General features: G+C 32.1%; 1 protein-coding gene and 1 long non-coding RNA gene across 2 annotated transcripts; one reads left to right on the top strand and one right to left on the bottom strand.

The window, feature by feature from the left end:
- The first annotated feature begins 15,485 nt into the window (after positions 1–15,485).
- On the top strand, positions 15,486–16,596 carry LOC139839521 (uncharacterized). Its single transcript, XR_011756976.1, has 3 exons — positions 15,486–15,856; positions 16,206–16,369; positions 16,454–16,596. It is a non-coding gene; the product is annotated as an uncharacterized lncRNA (long non-coding RNA).
- A 106-nt stretch (positions 16,597–16,702) lies between these two features.
- On the bottom strand, positions 16,703–19,732 carry LOC139839520 (omega-3 fatty acid desaturase, chloroplastic-like). Its single transcript, XM_071829600.1, has 8 exons — positions 19,219–19,732; positions 18,937–19,026; positions 18,747–18,813; positions 18,557–18,649; positions 17,929–18,114; positions 17,719–17,799; positions 17,123–17,260; positions 16,703–17,019 (listed from the first exon to the last, which is right to left on the bottom strand). The coding sequence occupies exons 1-8, from the start codon at positions 19,683–19,685 to the stop codon at positions 16,840–16,842; spliced, it is 1,302 nt and encodes a 433-aa protein (XP_071685701.1). The 5' UTR covers positions 19,686–19,732; the 3' UTR covers positions 16,703–16,839.

The following is a 19,732-nucleotide window of genomic DNA, read 5'->3' as shown; positions in this document are numbered from 1 at the left end:
ATATATATATATTTTTAATTTGCAGTTTTTCACTTTTTGCCCTTTAAACTGTTTTGCCCAATTTTAACTCTTTAATATTTTTAAATTAGTCCCCTCCCATTTATTAAAAAAAAAAAAAATTAAATCCTCCCACACTTTGACCTAATTTTTTTATTCTAAACTCTTCAACCATTTATTTTCAAGCTTTTTTTTAACCCTTTTTACAATGTTTTCTAAAGGAAAAATTATTTCTTTACTCAGATTGTATCATACATATAATTAGTTAAGTATATAATTACAATTGTATGAGATGTTTGATATGTTAGGCTTATTATTGTTTTTTTATTTTATTGAAAACATATAGTTATGTACGACAAGAAGCTCCTCGTACGCAGCAGAGGGGTTGACGCTGCAACGCGACTGACCCTGTTTATTTAAGCTCAAATCTTCTTATAACATATCTTAGGGTGCGTTTGATTATACTGAATAATTTAGTGTTGAATGGTTCATAATCTGAATGATTCAAAACCTCTGAATAAACTTGGTTCTGATCATCATTTCGAATGAACGATATGATTTGGGTAAAATTACCTTATTAACGTGTTACATGAATAAAAAAAAGTCAATATACTTGTTTGTGAAGTATTATGGATATGATTTGAAGAAAATATTACAGAAATTTAGGTGCTTAATGGTTAGGAGGGTGCTTCAACTTTGAATGGTTCAGCACGGAATGCTGATCCATTCATCATTATATGTCATTCATATGTCAGACACAAACGCGTTGAATGATTTAACATTCAGCGCGGAATTATTTGGGTTAACATCGCTTTATTAAATATGTGTTAAAATTCGATTTTGACCCGGTTTGACCCAAAATATACCCGAATTTGAACCTTTTTAGCAGTTATGAAACTGCCATTCGGCAGTTATAGAACTGTCATTCGGCAGTTATGGAACTCCCGTTTTTTGGTTATTTAGTCTGGTACATTTAATCAAATCCATATATACAAAAACATATTTTCTTTGTTCAACAATTCTGATTTTTATCCGATTAGAGATTTCGATAATGTTGAGAAAAGCGACACCGAATTATAGCAAACCGCTAGTAATAAATGAAATAGCGACAATAAAGAGACACTGATATTTAACGTGGAAAATCTAAATAGGGTAAAAACCACGGGCATGGAAAGAAACGTTTCACTAATAAGAATAATAGGAATTACACTTCTCTTTAATTACAAGGATAAGCATTAATCTTTATATCTCTTGTAATTAGGAGATTAATACTCACTAACTCTCTATTTAACTCTTTTAGTATACAATGGAGAATGTGTTTTGGAATGAACAAATGAGCTATATGATGGCTCTATTTATAGTAGTAGAAATGGGGTTGGTGTAGTATGAATGCATGCAAGTAGTTAAATTTGCCTAACACAAATTGTAGGCACCAAATACCATTCAATTCCCATGTGAGTATTGACTCACCTACTCCAATATTCAACAGATAGTATCATCGAAATACTTTGATCAGAAAGTGATTACACGGCTCTCAGAAATCCGAATTTGAAACTCTAATATACAACAATCATTCAGTGCTGATGTGATGACCCGGAAAATTCTGGCCAAATTTAAACTTAATCTTGTATGATTAACGTTTCCGACACGATAAACAAAGTCTATGAAGTTAAATCTCAAAATTTTGAACTGTTCAATTAACCTTCGATTGTTCTCAACGAAACGCGAACAATTATATATAGATACATATACTATAACTTGAAAATGTAACAAAGTGTTGAGGATATGATACTGTGCATTAAACTTATTGGTTTGATTATCTGATTGATGTATTTAACTACAGAGTTAAAAGATTATGCCAAATGATTCTAGTAAAAGATATTTACTGAGTCTCTTAAGAATTATGATATTATTACGTGTCTCTGTTGAGAGGTCCACGTTGATTTGAGAAATCATTCATTTTTAACGGTATTCGAAATAAATGGTGAATTATTTGTTTAAATAATGTAATTTGGACACATACAATAATAAGGAATATTAACTGATAAGAATTAATTATATGAATAACTTGCGATACGTATTTTAAAACGTGTTTATAAATATTGAGAATAGATATTAACTTGGTTATTAAACGTTTGATAAATACTATAATATTAATAAATAACGAGACAATGATTTATAGAAGTAAATGACCAAAATACTCGAAAGTTTAAGACACACACACACACACCAATCCATCTATCTCCCTCTGTAATATATATTTATATATTATTATTATTATTATTATTATTATTATTATTATTATTATTATTATTATTATTATTATTAATTAATATTATAATTAATTTTAATACTATTAGTAGTATTATTATTAATTAATATTATACATAAAATACTACGACGAGGTCATAAGCGTGTCACTTCAAAACAAGTTTTTCGAGCTGGATAAAGCTAAGGAAACTATGGGTTATAGCTATGGAGGTTAGGGGTAATATTCGTGGGTAATATTCACAAGTCAAACCTAGTGTTTATCATCTCCGTTACGTCTACGTACTTTTCTGAAATATTGAATCACAATAATAATACGTAAGCATTTATATTTTATATTTTATAAATTAATTGTGTATCCATGTCTAGTGCTCGAGTATATATATTTATACAGGCTTGTATGCTAAATTTCGTCGTTAAACAGTTTATAATGAATCACGAATTAAATACATATATTATTGGTAAAAGGTATATGATATACCTGTTTTTGGAAAGCTGGCGAAAAATCAATAACTTTTCATTTAGAAATCGCGTAATTTCGATGAACGAAACAAAAGATATGGTCAACTGAATTATAATTGACGTTAATTGGAATTGCTTTTGAATATGCAATTAATATTTAAACAACTTGTTGGTAAGATTGATAAATTGAATTTTTGAATATTATCAACCGAGTAAATGAATCCTTATATAAGGTACGTCTCGTTTTGTTGAACTATTGTCAAAATTGACCTTTCGAAATGACTTTGGATAACTTTTGTATGTCGATCTCGAGCATTAGGATTGTGATACACTATGACCATACCTAGCTTGTTAAACATTTATTGACCAACATATGTTCTCTAGGTTGAGATCTACGGTTATTTGGGTATTCTGAGTTTCGATCACATTTTGGTGAACAACTTTATGTGCTGCTAAGGTGAGTTTCATTTGCTCCCTTTTTAAATGCTTTTGCAATATATATTTTTGGGCTGAGAATACATGCACTTTATTTTAAACGCAATGGATACAAGTACATACTAAATTCTACACCGAGTTTGAACCGAAAATCCCTTAGCTTTGGTAACTAGTAACTGCCAGTTATAAGAACTGGTGGGCGCGAGTAGTTATATATGGATCCATAGGGCTTGACATCCCCGTCTGTTCCAGGTATAGAAACCCTAGCCTGAACTATAAAACAGACGTATGCTATTTGAATTTAGTACACGTTAGATTGCGTGTATTGTACATGTTGGTTGCATGTATGTTAAAACAGGGGTACTTATTATAACGTTAAAGTTTAGTTACCAGGGCGCTCAATCTTGTAGAATATTTTGATAAACGTTTCTGGATGAAACAACTGAAATCTTGTGATCCATCTTTATGTAAATATTATGCACAACATTAAAACTATGAACTCACCAACCTTTGTGTTGACACTTGTTAGCATGTTTATTCTCAGGTTCCCTAGAAGTCTTCCGCTGTTTGCTTATATGTTAGACAAGCTATGTGCATGGAGTCTTACATGGCATATTTTTCAAGAAAACGTTGCATTCACCAAATCATCACCATGTATCTTATTTTGACTGCATTGTCAACGGAAGTACTGTTGTAAACTATTATTTATGGTGATTATTTATATGTAGAAATCATCAGATGTCGAAAACCTTTGATTTAAATATTCATTTATGGTGTGCCTTTTTAAAAGAATGCAATGTTTACAAAACGTATCATATAGAGGTCAAATACCTCGCAATGAAATCGATGAATGACGTGTTCGTCCATATGAATTTGGAGCGATCGTCACAGTTGGTATCAGAGCGTTGGTCGTAGCGAATCAGGTCTTGCATTAATGTGTCTAACTGATAGATGTTAGGATGCATTCGTAAGTCTGGACTTCGACTGTGTCTGCATGTCATAAGTTTTACTTATCATTTCTTATCATTTCTAGTCAAAGACACGTTTTACTTCATTGATTGCATGAATAGTATATAGATAAAATTCGTATCTTAGTGTATCTGCTAATTTATATCTCAGCGTATATGTTACTGTAAACTTTGCCTGACAGCTTTCGAAAAGTTCCTCCGTAATTTACGGACCCCTTGTATTATATATAGTTATTCTATGTAATTAGAATATCATCCGATATCCAAAAATCAATTTATATCAAAAATCCTTTATCCAAACCGTGTAAGATGAATTCCGCATCTAGTTCGAATTCCTCAGATGCTGACAGCTATTCCGATATGGATTTTCACTCAAACTCCGAAGGTAGTGTAACCGGAATGGATCAACCAATTAGCCATCATCTATTCTGGATGGATTGGGGATGGGTTCGTAGCCTCCTCAATCATTGGAGACAGGAAGACGGTTGAAATGTCCCGTTCTTATTGATTAAAAACGTTCCATATTAATTGATTTCGTTGCGAGGTTTTGACCTCTATATGAGACGTTTTTCAAAGACTGCATTCATTTTAAAACAAACCATAACCTTTATTTCATCAATAAAGGTTTAAAAAGCTTTACGTAGATTATCAAATAATGATAATCTAAAATATCCTGTTTACACACGACCATTACATAATGGTTTACAATACAAATATGTTACAACAAAATAAGTTTCTTGAATGCAGTTTTTACACAATATCATACAAGCATGGACTCCAAATCTCGTCCTTATTTAAGTATGCGACAGCGGAAGCTCTTAATATTCACCTGAGAATAAACATGCTTTAAACGTCAACAAAAATGTTGGTGAGTTATAGGTTTAACCTATATATATATCAAATCGTAACAATAGACCACAAGATTTCATATTTCAATACACATCCCATACATAGAGATAAAAATCATTCATATGGTGAACACCTGGTAACCGACAATAACAAGATGCATATATAAGAATATCCCCATCATTCCGGGACACCCTTCGGATATGATATAAATTTCGAAGTACTAAAGCATCCGGTACTTTGGATGGGGTTTGTTAGGCCCAATAGATCTATCTTTAGGATTCGCGTCAATTAGGGTGTCTGTTCCCTAATTCTTAGATTACCAGACTTAATAAAAAGGGGCATATTCGATTTCGATAATTCAACCATAGAATGTAGTTTCACGTACTTGTGTCTATTTTGTAAATCATTTATAAAACCTGCATGTATTCTCATCCCAAAAATATTAGATTTTAAAAGTGGGACTATAACTCACTTTCACAGATTTTTACTTCGTCGGGAAGTAAGACTTGGCCACTGTTGATTCACGAACCTATAACAATATATACATATATATTAAAGTATGTTCAAAATATATTTACAACACTTTTAATATATTTTGATGTTTTAAGTTTATTAAGTCAGCTGTCCTCGTTAGTAACCTATAACTAGTTGTCCACAGTTAGATGTATAGAAATAAATCGATAAATATTATCTTGAATCAATCCACGACCCAGTGTATACGTATCTCAGTATTGATCACAACTCAAACTATATATATTTTGGAATCAACCTCAACCCTGTATAGCTAACTCCAACATTCACATATAGAGTGTCTATGGTTGTTCCGAAATATATATAGATGTGTCGACATGATAGGTCGAAACATTGTATACGTGTCTATGGTATCTCAAGATTACATAATATACAATACAAGTTGATTAAGTTATGGTTGGAATAGATTTGTTACCAATTTTCACGTAGCTAAAATGAGAAAAATTATCCAATCTTGTTTTACCCATAACTTCTTCATTTTAAATCCGTTTTGAGTGAATCAAATTGCTATGATTTCATATTGAACTCTATTTTATGAATCTAAACAGAAAAAGTATAGGTTTATAGTCGGAAAAATAAGTTACAAGTCGTTTTTGTAAAGGTAGTCATTTCAGTCGAAAGAACGACGTCTAGATGACCATTTTAGAAAACATACTTTCACTTTGAGTTTAACTATAATTTTTGGATATAGTTTCATGTTCATAATAAAAATCATTTTCTCAGAATAACAACTTTTAAATCAAAGTTTATCATAGTTTTTAATTAACTAACCCAAAACAGCCCGCGGTGTTACTACGACGGCGTAAATCCGGTTTTACGGTGTTTTTCGTGTTTCCAGGTTTTAAATCATTAAGTTAGCATATAATATAGATATAGAACATGTGTTTAGTTGATTTTAAAAGTCAAGTTAGAAGGATTAACTTTTGTTTGCGAACAAGTTTAGAATTAACTAAACTATGTTCTAGTGATTACAAGTTTAAATCTTCGAATAAGATAGCTTTATATGTATGAATCGAATGATGTTATGAACATCATTACTACCTTAATTTCCTTGGATAAACCTACTGGAAAAGAGAAAAATGGATCTAGCTTCAATGGATCCTTGGATGGCTCGAAGTTCTTGAAGCAGAATCATGACACGAAAACAAGTTCAAGTAAGATCATCACTTGAAATAAGATTGTTATAGTTATAGAAATTGAACCAAAGTTTGAATATGATTATTACCTTGTATTAGAATGATAACCTACTGTAATAAACAAAGATTTCTTGAGGTTGGATGATCACCTTACAAGATTGGAAGTGAGCTAGCAAACTTGAAAGTATTCTTGATTTTATGAAACTAGAACTTTTGGAATTTATGAAGAACACTTAGAACTTGAAGATAGAACTTGAGAGAGATCAATTAGATGAAGAAAATTGAAGAATGAAAGTGTTTGTAGGTGTTTTTGGTCGTTGGTGTATGGATTAGATATAAAGGATATGTAATTTTGTTTTCATGTAAATAAGTCATGAATGATTACTCATATTTTTGTAATTTTATGAGATATTTCATACTAGTTGCCAAATGATGGTTCCCACATGTGTTAGGTGACTCACATGGGCTGCTAAGAGCTGATCATTGGAGTGTATATACCAATAGTACATACATCTAAAAGCTGTGTATTGTACGAGTACGAATACGGGTGCATACGAGTAGAATTGTTGATGAAACTGAACGAGGATGTAATTGTAAGCATTTTTGTTAAGTAGAAGTATTTTGATAAGTGTATTGAAGTCTTTCAAAAGTGTATAAATACATATTAAAACACTACATGTATATACATTTTAACTGAGTCGTTAAGTCATCGTTAGTCGTTACATGTAAGTGTTGTTTTGAAACCTTTAGGTTAACGATCTTGTTAAATGTTGTTAACCCAATGTTTATAATATCAAATGAGATTTTAAATTATTATATTATCATGATATTATCATGTATGAATATCTCTTAATATGATATATATATACATTAAATGTCTTTACAACGATAATCGTTACATATATGTCTCGTTTAAAAATCATTAAGTTAGTAGTCTTGTTTTTACATATGTAGTTCATTGTTAATATACTTTATGATATGTTTTCTTATCATGTTAACTATATATATATATCCATATATATGTCATCATATAGTTTTTACAAGTTTTAACGTTCGTGAATCACCGATCAACTTGGGTGGTCAATTGTCTATATGAAACATATTTCAATTAATCAAGTCTTAACAAGTTTGATTGCTTAACATGTTGGAAATATTTAATCATGCAAATATCAATCTCAATTAATATATATAAACATGGAAAAGTTCGGGTCACTACAACGGTGATCCCTTCCATCCACCAAATTTTCCTCTTGGCGAAGAACCTGAAGCACTTACCGGCGAACCTGTTCGTAATACCATTTTCTCTCTCATTTCCAGAGTTTCTCATCACGATTATATACTACATCGAATTTTAGATCTTATTTATCCGCTCGTCGGAACCAATCATCCCGGTATAATAGAAGAAGTCAACGAGCTTCGCGCTCGGGTAATGACTTTGGAGAATATAGTGCGAAGGTTACAAACACCAGCAGCAGCACCAGCAGCATAACCAGTATCACCATCATCAACACCAACAGGATCATTACCACCACCAACAACCACATCCGCATCACATGCCTCAACATCACAAACTGTACATCGGATATCAACATCATACGCACTATAGATACCAAGGAGTATCAACAACAACAAACGATGAAGTATGGATTCATAAATTCATCGGAGAAACATTCTGCGGTGATTATATAATCTCTAAAGTCATAGAGATTATCTATTCTAGCCTTAACCATAAATCAGATAGAGTAGAAACCCTGATCGGAATGGTGTATGATTTACAAGCTAAACTTGTTATACCACAACATCAACAACACCGTCAGCCTCACCAGCACAGTCAGTGCTGTCAACATCGTCAGAATCAGCAGCACCTCTAACATCATAAGCTCCGTCAGTTCAAGAAAGCACCGTGGAAAATCATTACGAGTCAATAACGCGTATATTGTATCAACGAGTTATGAAATATTAACTCATTCCTTCTGAAGAATTTATATGTATATCTTATATATATAAATTTTTAAAACTATAATAAATCTTTCTGTACTAAGCTATTATGTATGGAACTTAACTACTCAGTTAATTCATAGTAATAATATGCTATGATGTACATTCTTCGTTAGCAACTTAATCATCGTTAACTACAATCTTTGTTTCAAATTCAATGAATTTCATTTCATAATAAATCAAGTGTATTATTCAATAACATGTCTGATTTTACACTTTCATCTTCGGTACCCTCGAAACTTTCTAGACAACATCATTCGTACCTTGAAAAGTTAGCGAGAGTACTATGAGTACCAACATCCTTCACCAAGGAATAAGAATAAATAATGAAGTATTGATTTCATTAATACTCCGCAAGATTATGTAATCTTTAATATTTTAGAGATTATTCATTTCTATGTCAAGCCAAAAATCAAATGAGCTTAATATGATATTAACTCAATCCGAATTACATCCGAAGAAAATATACATACAGATATTTTCATAAAGACTGTAATGAAAATTCTTTTGTACAAAATATTAATTGTGAAATCTTTAACGGGTAGGTAATACTCGGAAAATATATAAGTTCACAATTAATATGCTACATTGTACATTCTTCAATTTTGATTCAAAAATCATTAGCTATACTCACTATCTTCACAACGATATACAATCGTTTTCATACAAGTTCAATTACATATTCTGATATTGACGAATCAGAATCCAAGTCATAACTCTGAACCAGTAACATCATTCTTAGATCTCTACATCTTTCAAAGCTATACTTTGACTTCAAAACTGTGCAAGATCCTTTAGCGTTGTTAATTTCGAAAATAATCTTGCCATCCTTTTCAAAGTATCCAGTTTTATCACACTTTCAACTAGTCAACTTTGATTTTTCAGATTAGCCTTATTGTAACATTGACATATACGTTCTTGTTACTGGGAACCTTTCATGTTCCACTACATTAGCAGTAAATTTACCAACAATTTCATTTATCCTTGACCTTCCAAAAAATCCTTATACTCATTGAAACCCTATCATGTACTCATCCACATCTAGTAACAATAATGGTCATACGAATTATCGGGAATTAGCAATCAGTATTTTAAAATCTTGCAGCACGTCTACACCAACAGTTATATGAGTACATATAACGTCTACCTCCTGGACTTACATACTTCGAATGTGAAGTTTCTGAAAAACACCCAAACTGCAAAACTAGTTCTCCGAATTTTGGAAAAATGCTGATGAAGCAGCAAAAGCTGTAAACGACCTTAATAGTCAAAAGTTTGATGATAAAGAATAGTATGGTGGTAAAGCTGAGAAAAAGAGAAGGTTTGAAACTGAAAATGGATTGAGCAGACCATGAAGGAGGATGTGAACAAATCACAAAGACTAAACCTGCCTTCAAAGAATACAAATGATTCAGTATCTGCTGAAGTCATTAACGAATACCTTGCTCCTGACTCAAAATCCGTTACGAACAAATTTTCTTCATCATCCTTCGATATTAGAAATTCTAAGATATTATCATATCTTTCATTATAAATATCTTCGATATTTCTGAAGATATCTTCATAACTATTATCATCTAAAATTATTTATCTCTTCACGCTATCTGTGTTACATCATAAAAGAAACTATTTTAGTTTCTAATTTCTGAAAATTTCGAAAAATGAATGTTTTTGAAGTAGTGTTGGAAATTGAAGCATGAGTTAGTATAGTATAATGACACTTGATCAACGTGATTATATTACAGTAAGTCATGCTGAGTTTCTAATGGAACGTGATAAAGGTTCACAAATCACACCCTCATCATGAACCATGTTACATAACTCTTTCATTCTATATAATCTCTAAATATATCAAGAAAATATACTTCTTGATGATTCGGTCTTTTCCAGATATTCTGGTAATTTGACAAATCAAGATCGTGCCATTACAATTTATTTCTTAGAACATTAATTATGTTCATCCGAAATTCATACCTACAAATTCTGGACCATTATCCGCTTGACATAAGGTCGGGAAGAGAAATCGAAAGCATGGAGCTCTGAAATAAAAAGGAGAATATAAGCCCGATAACAACTCCGAAATTTACAAACCGTGTATATCAATGCGTATAGCAATATAAAGACACGGAAGAATGAAAAACACTATAACCCCAAGGTAATGGTAAAATAAAGTAACTTCCTCTGGTGGTAGATGAAAAAGAAGAATGACAGATATAAAAGTTAGGAGTATATAAAGAATCAGAACTGGATGAAGCATTTCACAATCTTTTGGAAGTATGAAATGAGGAAGAAGATGTAGGAGTGGTGAAAATAATGAAACAGAAGAGGTCAATTTATAGCGAAATAACAGACAGAGCAATCAAGACAGATGACCACATATAATTAAAGAAGATCTTAATCTCCTTAATTCCCGAAGAATCAAATCTTATTTAGATTATGAAGACTTTCTATTCCTTAAATTCCGGAAATCAATCGTTACTACGTCAAGAGATAAGACGCATCTCTATTCTCTATTTCACTTTATTACGATAAATTCCCTCATACGCTTCAAGTAATTGGATTGTTTTATCCATATTATTCAACGGTAATAAAACTCTATTTATCGACTCATATTCGTCATAAAAACATTTTTATTGTTAGCCATGACAACCTCACTCAAATTTCGGGACGAAATTTCTTTAACGGGTAGGTACTGTGATGACCCGGAAAATTCTGGCCAAATTTAAACTTAATCTTTTATGATTAACGTTTCCGACACGATAAACAAAGTCTATGAAGTTAAATCTCAAAATTTTGAACTGTTCAATTAACATTTGATTGTTCTCAACGAAACGCGAACAATTATATATAGATACATATACTATAACTTGAAAATGTAACAAAGTGTTGAGGATATGATACTGTGCATTAAACTTATTGGTTTGATTATCTGATTGATATATTTAACTACAGAGTTAAAAGATTATGCCAAATGATTCTAGTAAAAGATATTTACTGAGTCTCTTAAGAATTATGATATTATTACGTGTCTCTGTTGAGAGGTCCACGTTGATTTGAGAAATCATTCATTTTTAACGGTATTCAGAATAAATGGTGAATTATTTGTTTAAATAACGTAATTTGGACACATACAATAATAAGGAATATTAACTGATAAGAATTAATTATACGAATAACTTGCGATACGTATTTTAAAACGTGTTTATAAATATTGAGAATAGATATTAACTTGGTTATTAAACGTTTGATAAATACTATTATATTAATAAATAACGAGACAATGATTTATAGAAGTAAATGACCAAAATACTCGAAAGTTTAAGATATACTTTGGGTGGTATAATTTAGGGATAATTTAAGGCTATATTCTGACAAAGGTACGTGTCCCAGAATGTAAATTACAAGTTTTCTCAGCGTACGAAGGGACACTCGAAAAACCGGAACCGGGACATAAGTCGCGTAACAACGTATGACTTATCGGAACAAAAATTACAAGTTAACTATGCATGTGAATTTAATATAATATATAATTAATTATATAAATTAAATATATTATATATATTATTAATAATTATGTCGACAAACAAAAATACAAAAAAATGTGAGCTGGATTTTGGGGTCATGCGATCGCATGGAAAATAGGCATAAAACCCATGCGATCGCATGGGGTCAGATTTCAGGAAAAGTTTATAAATTGAATTCGTTTTGCTTCGAGACACACACACACCAATCCATCTATCTCCCTCTGTAATATATATTTATATATTATTATTATTATTATTATTATTATTATTATTATTATTATTATTATTAATTTTAATACTATTAGTAGTATTATTATTAATTAATATTATACATAAAATACTACGACGAGGTCATGAGCGTGTCACTTCAAAACAAGATTTTCGAGCGGGATAATGCTAAGAAAACTATGGGTTATAGCTATGGAGGTTAGGGGTAATATTCGTGGGTAATATTCACAAGTCAAACCTAGTGTTTATCATCTCCGTTACGTCTACGTACTTTTCTGAAATATTGAATCACAATAATAATACGTAAGCATTTATATTTTATATTTTATAAATTAATTGTGTATCCATGTCTAGTGCTCGAGTATATATATTTATACAGGCTTGTATGCTAAATTTCGTCGTTAAACAGTTTATAATGAATCACGAATTAAATACATATATTATTGGTAAAAGGTATATGATATACATGTTTTTGGAAAGCTGGCGAAAAATCAATAACTTTTCATTTAGAAATCGCGTAATTTCGATGAACGAAACAAAAGATATGGTCAACTGAATTATAATTGACGTTAATTGGAATTGCTTTTGAATCTGCAATTAATATTTAAACAACTTGTTGGTAAGATTGATAAATTGAATTTTTGAATATTACCAACCGAGTAAATGAATCCTTATGTAAGGTACGTCTCGTTTTGTTGAACTATTGTTAAAATTGACCTTTCGAAACGACTTTGGATAACTTTTGTATGTCGATCTCGAGCATTAGGATTGTGATACACTATGACCATACCTAGCTTGTTAAACATTTATTGACCAACATATGTTCTCTAGGTTGAGATCTACGGTTATTTGGGTATTCCGAGTTTCGATCACATTTTGGTGAACAACTTTATGTGCTGCTAAGGTGAGTTTCATTTGCTCCCTTTTTAAATACTTTTGCAATATATATTTTTGGGCTAAGAATAATGCACTTTATTTTAAACGCAATGGATACAAGTACATACTAAATTCTACACCGAGTTTGAACCGAAAATCCCTTAGCTTTGGTAACTAGTAACTACCAGTTATAAGAACTGGTGGGCGCGAGTAGTTATATATGGATCCATAGGGCTTGACATCCCCGTCTGTTCCAGGTATAGAAACCCTAGCCTGAACTATAAAACAGACGTATGCTATTTGAATTTAGTACACGCTGAATTGCGTGTATTGTACATGTTGGTTGCATGTATGTTAAAACAGGGGTACTTATTATAACGTTAAAGTTTAGTTACCAGGGTGCTCAATCTTGTAGAATATTTTGATAAACGTTTCTGGATGAAACAACTGAAATTTTGTGATCCACCTTTATGTACAGATTATGCACAACATTAAAACTATGAACTCACCAACCTTTGTGTTGACACTTGTTAACATGTTTATTCTCAGGTTCCCTAGAAGTCTTCCGCTGTTTGCTTATATGCTAGACAAGCTATGTGCATGGAGTCTTACATGGCATATTTTTCAAGGAAACGTTGCATTCACCAAATCATCACCATGTATCTTATTTTGACTGCATTGTCAACGGAAGTACTGTTGTAAACTATTATTTATGGTGATTGTTTATATGTAGAAATCATCAGATGTCGAAAACCTTTGATTTAAATATTCATTTATGGTGTGCCTTTTTAAAAGAATGCAATGTTTACAAAACGTATCATATAGAGGTCAAATACCTCGCAATGAAATCGATGAATGACGTGTTGGTCCATATGAATTTGGAGCGATCGTCACAGCTGAATTAATCAATTAAGAGGTAAATAAACACACTCTTAAAGCGCTGAAAAGGGTAAAAAAAAGAATGATCGCGTTCATATATGATATAACCGAAAAAGTAAATCAAAGACTATACGTGGAAAAAATTGAAAACAAACATATCATAAGGAAGACTTATTTGATAGCACAGATGTAAGTGGGGTAAAAACATTAGTTACTTCATACTCCAGGGACCATTTTTGTGGTTCATTCCAAATAGATTTTATTCCAGTGTTTTGGACTTCGGACAATTTGAACGAAAACAACGGTTTATTTTATCATATATGAAGCGCATAAAATTTGTAATAAATTTCTCCTTTATTGCAGTACAATCTTGAGCCAGTATCTTAATCTACGTCTGGGATTCAAACTAATAAGATGATTGCAGGTGCGTATATATATATATATAGCCATATAGGCATCAGGTGTGTGTAATGCTGCATATCAACTGTTTGATCAAATGTCTAAAAGAACTTTCATTATCATATCAAAATAACCCATGCTGAATGTCATCTACCTGAGCATATATTTATTTAGGAATGTGTAATGTGATCATTGTATTAAATTGAAGTTGGTTCTTGCCAAGCAATTCTCACTAACATTCATGTAAAGCTCATATGATAATGTAATCCCATTCCTGATTTCAGGGTCAAATGTGGGTTGCCATTATCAGACCAGGAAGATTTTCTTTCACAAGTTGCAATATCCGGGTACGCTGGTTGTTAAGTGGTATAAATTCGTCTATACTTTACAACAAATTGCCCAATTCATAATTAATTCAAATGTTTTGTTTATTTAATAAAAGGTGCAAGGAACATGATGTATTACATACATCATGCTCACGTTGTATGAAAAAGAAATCACTAAATTGTATATTACAACGATCGACTGAAGCCTCTCCAGTTAATAAGAAGGATGGACATGGTAGACTTTTGGTTAAAATGTGTGGAATTACATCTGTTACAGATGCTGCTTTGGCAGCATAAGCTGGCGCTGATGTTGATGCATATTTTGTATGGCCGTCGCTGAGCGAATAACGTTTATTATTATATTGTGACTGTTGGGCCGTTCATGTCGATAGGCCCATTAGGGTAACCTAAGCCTAGGTCGTCTATATATATATATATATATATATATATATATATATATATATATATATATATATATATATATATATATATATATATATCAGTTTCACATGTGTTTTAGGGTCAAGAGTAGAACCCTAATTGGGGTCAAGCGTAAAACCCTAATTTAGGAGAGCTGTTTTGGCGTTATCGTGCATAGGGGATATCATGCTCGATCTCCCCTGGCCAACCACTATTTCTCTGTTTAGATCAATAATGTAATTGTAACGTCTATTCAGTAATACTGATATATACATTGATTCATTATTTACTCTTCCATCTCATTACTTTTGTTCATAAAATGTTCAATCGATGCTTTGTGTATGATCTAAAGATCCCTGTTGGCGAATCAAGGGACCAACAGCTGATTTAATTGGAATGATCATTTGGCCTAATTCTAAACGTTAGGTTCCGGTTTCTACTTTAAAAGAGATTTCAAAAGTTGCACGTGAGTTGGTGTAAAGCCAGATGGGGTATTTGTTGATGATGATTCCAGCACAAATTTGAAGGCTTCTGAAGATGCCGATCTTGAGTTTGTGCAGGTAAAATCTTGAATGTCAGCACTTAAGGCTAGAGGTGGTAAGATAGGCGGAATGGGTAACGGGTCAAAGTGGGTACTATTTCTGTGCGACTGTGCAAGTTCAAATGGGTCTGGTTGAGCTGACCTTTAAACATTTTATACCCATCATATGATTGATTTTTCATAACGAGGTTGTGTTGATTACAAAAACTATATAACCCAAAAAATGAGCTAACTTTTTGATTAACCGGTAATTAAATATTTGACTCGTCTGAGATTAAGATTTAAGCGTACCCCAACTTAACCTATTTCTTACCAAATGGGCCAATTACGACTTTTATTCAATTGATGACAATCTATAGCCCTAACAGCTTCATGGAGATGGGTCACGGTCTGCATTTTCAACTTTAGCAAGGAAGAGGCAAATTGTTTACGTTTTGCATGCAAATGAGGATGGTGAACTTCTGAATCACATATATGATGAATGCTGTTCTTTGGCTGATTGGGTTCTGGTGGATAGTGCAAAAGGGGGCAGGTACTCTCACTTACTCGCATACTACTTAAGTGTGGCAAACTGGGTGGGTTATGTAAGTCTCAAAAGTGGTAATCTTTTGTACAGGTTGAAATGGGTTGTGTTGAGTTGACACCCTTTCTATCTGGTGAGTCTCATCTATCAATCTATTATTAAGCTGGGTGATATTAGCCAACTGTATGATAAAATGACATTGCACTTTTGATCATCTGTCTACTTCCTAATCATAGTACAAAAACATGTTTCATATTGTTGTTTGGTTGTATATTTGTAATGGGTCCCCATAACATGTTATACATGCATTTTTTGTGAAAGACAAATCTGAATGGTGTCGTTTATGATAAAGATATATGTGAACAACAATTATTGTACTTATCTTTGTGCCTAACTTTGTGCCTATATAGAAAACTAAAAACTTTAGCTATCCATGTTACAACATAACCCAATATATTAACATTATCAATTGAGGGTGACTATTTTGACTCACTCGCGAGCTTCGGGTCAGTTTGATAATATACAACGTTTCCTTCATCACTCACATAATGATCTTTTTTGATACTATTTGCAAGAAGTCCAATTAAGTGAAATGGAAGAGGCCTTGATTTCTTTGGCTCCCTGTAATATTTCCCAAGAATTGGCTTAGCAGCTTCAGTCTACATTATAATAGAATTGTTAGTGTTTCGATTAATATTAATATTAATATTACTATAAAATTTAAGAATGTAAAATTATGTTTAGGAAAATAGGAATACTCACTGCCTCTATTAAGTGATAGTGTGGGATTTGAGGAAAAAGATGATGTATAACATGTGTTCCTATGTCATGATGGATGTTATTTATCCATCCGTAGTCACGATCAAGTGTTGTTAGCCCTCCTCTTAGGTAACTCCATTCCTGTTGATACAAATGAAAAGATATCAGATCAGATAATCAATTACATAAAGACTGAAAACTATGCTAGCCCTGATTGAAACCGAAAAATGTCTCACTTATCTTTTGTTAATGAGCCTGTGAGGCAGTTGGGTAACGGTTCAAATTGAGTGTTCTTTTACATAACCAACTAGTGTGTCAAATAGGCATATTACTAAACTATCATTTCCATAAAATTTACTATTTTTGGATGGTATTTTAGGATTTTTGTTCAATATAAATACAGTAGCTGACTTTTGACCCATTTGACCCTATCCTTTTTGAAATGTTTTACTATTTGACCTATTAGAGATAAAATTACAACACAAACTAGTCTTTCGTAAGTAAATTCTGTCAAAATTACCATCTCTAAAGAATAGAATACGATACAAGAAACGTATAATTGACATAAGAAAAGGCCAAATGTTGGGGCAGTTTCGTACCTTGCCACGGTACCATGGAAGTTTGTCTTCATGGCCATGGTGATGCAAGTAAGTTACTAGATCCAACCATATAACAAAACCCTGAATTAAAATATAACAATAGTTAGGAAATACAAAAAAAAAAAAAAAAAAAAAAAAAAAAAAAACATTTCAACACATATTTCTAATTTCTATTAGATTTGAAAAGCGGTTCTGGGAAAGTTAACTAACCCAATAGGGTATGCCATAGAGTTTAAGTATTTGAAGAGGACCCATGACAAAGGACAAACCCACAAGCAGGGCAGCCATGGCTGACCAACAAACCGTTGAGGTGATCACATCTGTTTTTTCCTTAGGCAGAAACAAATCGCTGCTCGGGTGAAAATGAGACCCTTTCTTTCCTGGACTTCGACCCCACTGTTATTGAAACCCGAAACAAGCATTAGGAACTTGAAATTAAAAGACTGATTCTTTCAATCATCATTTTTAGCTATTTACTATTAACATTCTTTCTTGTTAAAATGCGGAATACTGTAAAACGTCTGTCTCAATTGACAATTTTGTATCGGTTCTCTGTCATAAAGTACAGATGAAATCTTGACCCATTTAAATATAGGAGTTTTCTAACGACAGCCTTTAGAGATGTCGTTAATGTGCATCAATATGTTGTACGTAGCGGTTAATATTGACTTTTTAATGTAGATTAATTAAATGCAAGTCTTTTTTGAATGTTAACGGCAGCTATAACTAGATTATTACTCCTTATTATGATAAAAGATTTAATCGTAATTTTAACCCTTACTAATTACTCAAAATGTTAGTGAGTCACGTGATATTGATAAAGATGGATGGGACTCACCAGATAGAAAGGGTATGCAAGCATGGGAAAAGGCAGAGTGAACCTCAACATCCGAGTAGCCGTGTCTAAACTTCTATATATCTTCTCAGATAACTAGTAGAAATACATAAGTAAATTATGTTAAAAAAACAAATTATAAGTTATAAATACTATGCCAAATACGTGTTTATAAATGGTGACATAGACTTACTGGATGCCAAGATTCATCATTCTCAACATGTCCATGGTTCTGATGATGAGTTCTATGGCTAATTCTCCTGTGATTACAACCATATTAATATTAAGTGATATTAATTGACTAAAATATTATAACAAAGACAAAGATTATTTTAAGTAATATTTAGTTTATTTCATAAAATGAAACTGAAACCAAAACCTACCATCCATGATAAGGTACAAGTATAGAAGAATGAAGAAAATGCCCCACCACACTATTGAGTTTTGCATTATTAGAAAAGCTTCCATGACCACTGTCCAATTAAAAAACAGATCATATATCTATAGTTAGAATTTAGGATAATAACTAACACAAAAAGATGAAATCTTGACAATGAGATGTTTTGATTTAAAAATTAAAAATGTCAACTTACTATTAAAAATTTAAAACACATTCACAACTGTTTTAATATCAAAAAACAACAAAAAAAGATGAGTTGTTTTACCAATCATGACCAAGAACAAAGAAAGCCCAAAACATTGTTCCTTGAGCAAACCAATACAAAGGCCAAACAAACATATTGTTAAAATAAGCCGCCACAGCCGCCAACCCGAAAACCACCACCACATCTCTCAAAACATAACTCATGGACCGCCACGGGTCCTTAACCCAACAATGTTTCGGTATAGCAGCCCGAATATCAGCCAATGTGAAAGGTGGTGGTGCACCAGGGTTGAACCCATTTTCACCATTATCATCAAACCCTTTCACTCTTTTATTATCACCATCATTTACTAACTGAACACCGGCCGGTGCACTCACTCTGAGTGCAGGATAATTCGGCCTGATTTTTCTTGAAGGTGATATGTTTATTGAATTTGGAAATTTGGATATTGAGTTTCTTGATGTTGGGCTTGGATAGTGTTTTGGAAGTGGTCTTAATCCACACTCTGTTATGACCCTTGTAGCCATTGATGTTTAAAACTGAAACAAGAAAGTCTGTTAATATTCTTTTCAAA

Source organism: Rutidosis leptorrhynchoides, chromosome 4 (genome assembly GCF_046630445.1).
Source record: "Rutidosis leptorrhynchoides isolate AG116_Rl617_1_P2 chromosome 4, CSIRO_AGI_Rlap_v1, whole genome shotgun sequence".
In the NCBI taxonomy this organism is placed as follows: Eukaryota; Viridiplantae; Streptophyta; class Magnoliopsida; order Asterales; family Asteraceae; genus Rutidosis; species Rutidosis leptorrhynchoides.
The sequence above is the reverse complement of the archived record's forward strand: the minus strand, read 5'-3'. Positions and strand labels throughout refer to the sequence as shown.

Coding starts and splice junctions, on each gene's coding strand:
- LOC139839520 (XM_071829600.1), bottom strand. CDS start 19,685: ATGGCTACAAGGGTCATAACAGAGTGTGGATTAAGACCACTTCCAAAA. Junction 17,800..17,928: donor TCTATGGCATACCCTATTGG/GTTAGTTAACTT, acceptor ATTTTAATTCAG/GGTTTTGTTATATGGTTGGA. Junction 17,261..17,718: donor TTCCATGGTACCGTGGCAAG/GTACGAAACTGC, acceptor TTGTATCAACAG/GAATGGAGTTACCTAAGAGG.